Source organism: Gastrolobium bilobum, unplaced genomic scaffold, assembly GCF_033153095.1.
Source record: "Gastrolobium bilobum isolate Gb01-03AN ecotype WA unplaced genomic scaffold, APGP_CSIRO_Gbil_v1 utg15927, whole genome shotgun sequence".
Lineage (NCBI taxonomy): Eukaryota > Viridiplantae > Streptophyta > Magnoliopsida > Fabales > Fabaceae > Gastrolobium > Gastrolobium bilobum.
Genome location: NW_026898198.1, coordinates 385,921 through 391,856, shown reverse-complemented (window position 1 = coordinate 391,856; position 5,936 = coordinate 385,921). Strand labels below are relative to the sequence as shown.

Sequence of the window (5,936 nt, the reverse complement as noted above, 5' to 3'; positions counted from 1 at the left end):
TTCCAACGACTCAAGTTTTCTTTTCTTGATTTGACTCAAGTTTTGCATACAAGTATTACTTATTGTATTTTTATAAAGTTGGTAAATGAGACTATAAACTAAGATCCGAACATTTGGGTTTCATTGAGAAACGCCACCTACCCCAACAATACTACTTTTTCTTTTCCGGATGCTCTTAAATCATTAAAAAAAAGTAAAAAACGGTTGTCTCAACTCTCCTATCCCATCATCTCAAGTTTAATTATTTAAATATCAAATATTCAAATAACTTGATTTATATGCAGATACAGTCTGAGCGAAAAATATATCATACCGGTGGTCTAATTACAAGGATTTGGGTTCGATCAGTCGATCACATATGATTGAATTTGGTGTAAAGGGTTATTCTGATGAATGGGTGTTATGGGGTCCCTATTTCATTGCGCGGGGTGATATATCCAAGATAGGACCTTCGATGTTGCAATTGAGTGATTTGACTGATACATAAAGTCTTGGATATTTGTAGCATGGGTCGAAATAAATCGAATTTTTTAAAAAATCGAGTCGAATTTGTTTGAATGATTCAGTTCGAAAATAGTTCTGTTCGGTTCAAAACTGGTTGGGTTCACTTCGGAACTGGTTCGGATCGACCTTATTTTGAAAAGAAAAAAAAATAAAAATAAAAATTATAAAAATCAATTTGGTTTGGTTTGAAAACGCTTTAGTCCGGTTCGGATCAAAATGGTTCGGTTCTTAAACTGATTTTAAAAATCAATTTGGTTTGGTTTGAAAACGCTTTAGTTCGGTTCGGATTAAAATGGTTCGGTTCTTAAACTGGTTCTAAAAATCAGTTTGGTTTATGAACTGATTTTTAATAACCGATTATTTTAAGGGTGGTTCGGTTTATAGTTCAGTTTTTTGATTATTTTGCACATTCCTAAATACTTGTAATGCATTTTGATACATAAAACAATGTTTGCTTAATAAATTTAAGTACGTTTTTTTTTTTGGAAGTTTAAATTTAAGCACGTTGATACATTGGCTTAAGCCTCTTGGCTTATTCACCATGTAGGACATGATTGATATGTCTCCTTATTATTGGGTTTATGAGGGTTTTCTAACCTATTTTCCATGCAAATGCCTCTTGGTGGGCTATATTGTTTAGGCTTAGCTTGAAGTTTGTTCTTGTCATTCAATTATTGGTTATTGAAGAGGTTTATTAGTTGTGTTGTTGGGGACTTAGTTATTTGTTTTATGGGATTGAAGATTGCATATACACATTTCTAATGTATTTTCTTATGGATTTATTTTGAGTATTTTAACTTAGGAATAATAAGTTTTCATGTTGTAAGAATTTGAAATTCTCCTGCAAATTATCTATTCTGAGAAATACATAGTTATAATATTAAAAGTTTTTTTTTCATATCCCTTATAACGATATACTCCTAGAAATACATAGTTATAATATTAATTTTTTTATATTATAATTATATACTCTCTAAAATACATAATTTGCAGAATAATTTCAAATTCCTGGATGAGAAAAAAAGGGATCCTTCAACTTATATTGGATTGTTGTTTCATTAAATCCTTCCTATAGGTCCAAATCACTAATATGCAATTAGTCGTCTTCAATTCTAAAAACAACACATTTTATAGCACGTTCTTTTTGTTGATAATTTAATTTTATTAAACTGTGAGTATGAGGTGTTAAAATTATTAAATAATATAGTAACAATAAATAGGTGATAATGTATTTTTTACACTGATGATGTTTTTTTATTTTTGGGTACCACACCCGCTAACGTTTAAGAGAAATTTAACACAAAAGTGATAATTAAGACATCCTAACTAATAGAAGAGAAATGGAAATAAATTGTGTATCTCTTGATTGTGACATGCAGCCCTTACATGCTTCTCTTTTTTTGTTCTGTCGTACTTGTGATCGCATAAGCTCCATGGCCCCTTGACCAAATATGATTGAGATCATCCCTCATACCAGTAGGTAAACCTCACGTTTTTTTCTTGTTACCTCATCTTCTAATGTTGAATAGAAAATATAGTCCAATTCACTGGTGCGGTATATGAAAATTGAACCCATAACCTCATCGTGGTATTGGCTAGTTTAAAATAGAAGAGAGTTGCCGTAGATATAGTTGGTTAAGGATTTAATTCATACTCCATAAGCGTGTGGGTTCGAATCCCGCTGACCAATGTGAGGGCGTTGTTGGTGGTTGATCTGTAATTTCTCCCAGAAATTCTCAATGAGATGAGGAGATCTGCTCTGACCCTATGAGATACCAGTGTCTAACCCCACCTAAACTTGATTAATCAAAAAGAAAGAAAAAATAAAAAAGTATTACAAACTTTGATTGATCTTCGGTCAAAGTATTAATAAGTCATTGATTCAGTAGCTCAACCCACTAATAATTGATCGAAGTAGTTGAATTAAATTTATATAATAATAATAATATATAATAGATATAAATTTAAAAACATAACATACAAATAAAATTAATTTAGTGATAAAAGTTGAATGCATCACTCATCATGTGCTAAATTTGATCCCTACAAGAGCAAGTTTTCAATCATTTTACACAATTTCACGAATTCATATGCGTATGGTTCATCTTTGATTCGGGCTTCCACGAGAATGTCATGTGTCCAAAGTAATTGCTGTTATTTATGCATGATTGCAACTCTGTCGTGACATTTCTAGGTGTTCCACTTTTAATTGGCTTGCAAGTTGCAAGCATGTGATACTAATACATGTTGCGTGACCCATTTTTCTATGATTTATTTGTCATATTAATCAAAATCGAGTGGTACATAACCAACAAATACAGAACGAGCAAGAAATTTAGTTTGTTAAGTCTTATTGGGATTTTTATTTTTCGCAAAGTGTCTTGTTGGGATATTTAATATTAAAGGTGTTATACTTTCGAGTGTGATATTGGTAATTTGGCATCAATAGCGGTCTTGTACTACGGTGGGTATTTAATTTATTGGCTGGAGCCATCATGCTTCTCTTATGATTGTATTGAAAGGGATTGCAAGACGATCACTTGTCTTTGGACGGGTGAAACTGATTCAAATCGGGGCATTATGCTGAAAGATATCTACGATGTGTGTCGCTCTTTTCGATCTATTGGCTTTTCCTTTGCAAGGAGTTGTAAAGGAGATTAATCGAAGGGTTCATCACTCAGTAAAGGGAATTTTGAAATTAACATCCTCGTTCTTTTCTTCTTGGTATCCTTGCTTCTGATTCGACTTAATACAATTTGATTTTTTTTTAAAAAAAAAAAAAACTCATTCACAGAATTAAACGTAATTGGGAAATGAAAAATGTATAAATAAAATTATTTTGTTTTAAAGGGCAAAACTGTAATTTAGTTTTTCAACACAGTTTATCACGTTTTCCTGGAATTTTATATTATTAAACAACAGAAATATATTTCTGTAGTTAGTTATGTGCATTTATTTTCAAAACGATGTCGTTTTGAGATTGAAATATTAAAAAATTATAATTATAAAGACTATAATAACTCTGAAATCAATTAAAATTACAAAAATATCATAATTTCTATCCCAAAACAATGTGTATTGAATTTACTACAGATAATTTATGTAGGAAAAATGAAATGATTAAACAAATGATGAAGAAAAAGATATAAATGAAAAAGGAAATGATGAGGAAAAAGATATAAATGAAAAAGGAGGGTAAAGATTACGTGGTTGAGATGCTTTATACACTATCTTTTTTTCTTTTTCCTTTTTTTTAATACAGAGCTTTATACACTATCTTAGTCTGCAAGGCAAATGGTAAACCTTGACCGCAGGAGTAGAGCACCATCCAAATCATTTCTTCAATTATTGAACGATTGGGGGTAGGGTGCTACAGCTATGCACAAAGAGCAAGGGGACAGTTTTAAATAACTCCAACCATTCTCATCCATTATAATATGCAGAAGCATTTCTAGCGCGTGAACCTCCAATCCCCATAATTAATCCGATATAACCTTTCTTTAAATGTATCCGTATTTGAACTAAGTTGTTAATTATTTATTTCTTGATAATTATATTAAATACATTTTTAATCATTTATCATAAATTAATAATAATAAATTACGCTATAGTTAACCAAATAGACCTCTAGTTAGATGGAATTCGGTTAACAACCACGGTAAAATATTACATCTTACATAGATAATAAAAGTTGAAAATTGAAACTATAATTTTTTTTTTTTGGTACAGTTGAAACTATAATTCTATTTGCTATTAGTTTCTTCACTAAATTAATAATAATTACTCTACCAAAAAAATAATAATAATAATTACAGTGCAGAGTGCACTGCACCGCTTTAAATAGCTCCTCCTAACCCTTCCTCTCCCATTCCAGACCAAAAAACATTCCAATCGATTATTCTCTCTCTATATATCTCTCACTCTCACATTCTAAAGAGAGGGAAAAAAAAAAAACAACAAAGACAGAGTTACTCGTAACAAAATGGAAATTGAGCCAAGCCCACCAGTGGCAGCAAAGAAGGTATGGAACATAGTACGTGTATTGTTCTTCATGTTGAGAAAAGGCATAGCCAAAAGCAAAATAATGGTAGAGTTCCATTGGATGCTCAAACGTGTTAAACTCGCCGGCAAGGCCTTAGTCAACAGCGTCGTGCTCCACCACCACTTCGCCGCCTTCGCCTGCCACTCCCACGACACTCACCTTTCCTTCATCTCTCCCCGAGAGTATGAGTTCAGCTGCAGCAATAGCCCTGCAAACCCTCTCCCCGCCATCAATAAACGCAAGCACCACCACCATCAGTTAAGTCGATTCTCCAAGTCAAAGCAATACGACGACGTTTCCACCTTGAATGCAGTTCAGAAGGTGCTTGAGATGTTGAACAATGAGAAGGTGGAAGCTTCCCCGTCGGTGACATTACCTGGGTTTGGGTTTGGGAAGAGCCCTCTTGTGAGGCAACTACGAGTAACTGACTCACCCTTCCCGTTAAAGGACGAAGGGGATAGCAAAGTGGACATGGCAGCTGAGGAATTCATTAACAAGTTCTATAAAGATCTCAACTTGCAAAAAAGAATGGCTAGTACTCTTGAGTCACCATACCATAACTTTTGGAACAGATGAAAAAATGGACCTTAATATGCTTCTAGCCATATCTCACGAGCACCTTCTACATATTTTTCCCTCTCTGTGTCATCATAGTTAGTGCTACGACCAGATCATCTGATTGATGTATTTTGTGTTTTTAATTAATATCTTGTTTCAGTTCACTAAACTTTAATTTTAGTGCTTTTGAACTCTCTTCTTTTTTTGTGTAATTTGGGGTTTCCAAATGTTGGTAATGGAAGGAAAATATCAAAATAATATAATTTTTTTTATCCAAAAATCTCAGTAACATCTAGTAGAGTAGAAATTTTTTTTATCCAAGAATCTGAAATAATCCCTCGTACCAAACGGGAGAAATGAGAGAATAGTGGTTAGGAATATCTCCGTTCCCAATAAAGCTTGCACCTAATTCAACTTTGCACAATAAAGTAGGCGACTAAAGCAAGAGCGTTATGTTTTGTCCATCATTTGGTTAAATGCAGAAATTTAAGGTACAGCTTTCCAAGGTTGGTGAGTTGGATATTGTATTTATTAACTCCGTAAAACTTCAAAAATCCCTCTAATTTTTTTAATAATTATTTATTTTCTTTCTAAAATTTTAAATTATTTATCTTCTGACTTAAAGTTTCTTTATCATTTATCCTCTCTAAGTGAAGGGAGTAAGTGATAAAGAAAATTTAAGTCAGAAATATAAATGATAACAAAAATCTAAATAAAAATATAAAATGAGAAGATAAATAATAATTAAGAAAACTCATACAATGATTTTTGAAGTTTTACCTGTAAGTCTTTCTTGTCTCTGAACTGGTCCTTTCTGCCTTTATGGTGGTTC

At 32.4% G+C, this 5,936-nt stretch overlaps 1 protein-coding gene across 1 annotated transcript; it reads left to right on the top strand.

Annotated features, from left to right (window-relative positions):
• Positions 1 to 4,395: 4,395 nt before the first annotated feature.
• Positions 4,396 to 5,316, top strand: LOC133313773 (uncharacterized). The gene has a single exon (XM_061515185.1). The coding sequence runs from the start codon at positions 4,487 to 4,489 to the stop codon at positions 5,120 to 5,122; it is 636 nt and encodes a 211-aa protein (XP_061371169.1). The 5' UTR covers positions 4,396 to 4,486; the 3' UTR covers positions 5,123 to 5,316.
• The last annotated feature ends 620 nt before the right edge of the window (positions 5,317 to 5,936 follow it).

What these genes read in the sequence shown, in the direction of transcription:
- LOC133313773 (XM_061515185.1), top strand. Translation starts at nt 4,487, where the DNA reads ATGGAAATTGAGCCAAGCCCACCAGTGGCAGCAAAGAAGGTATGGAAC.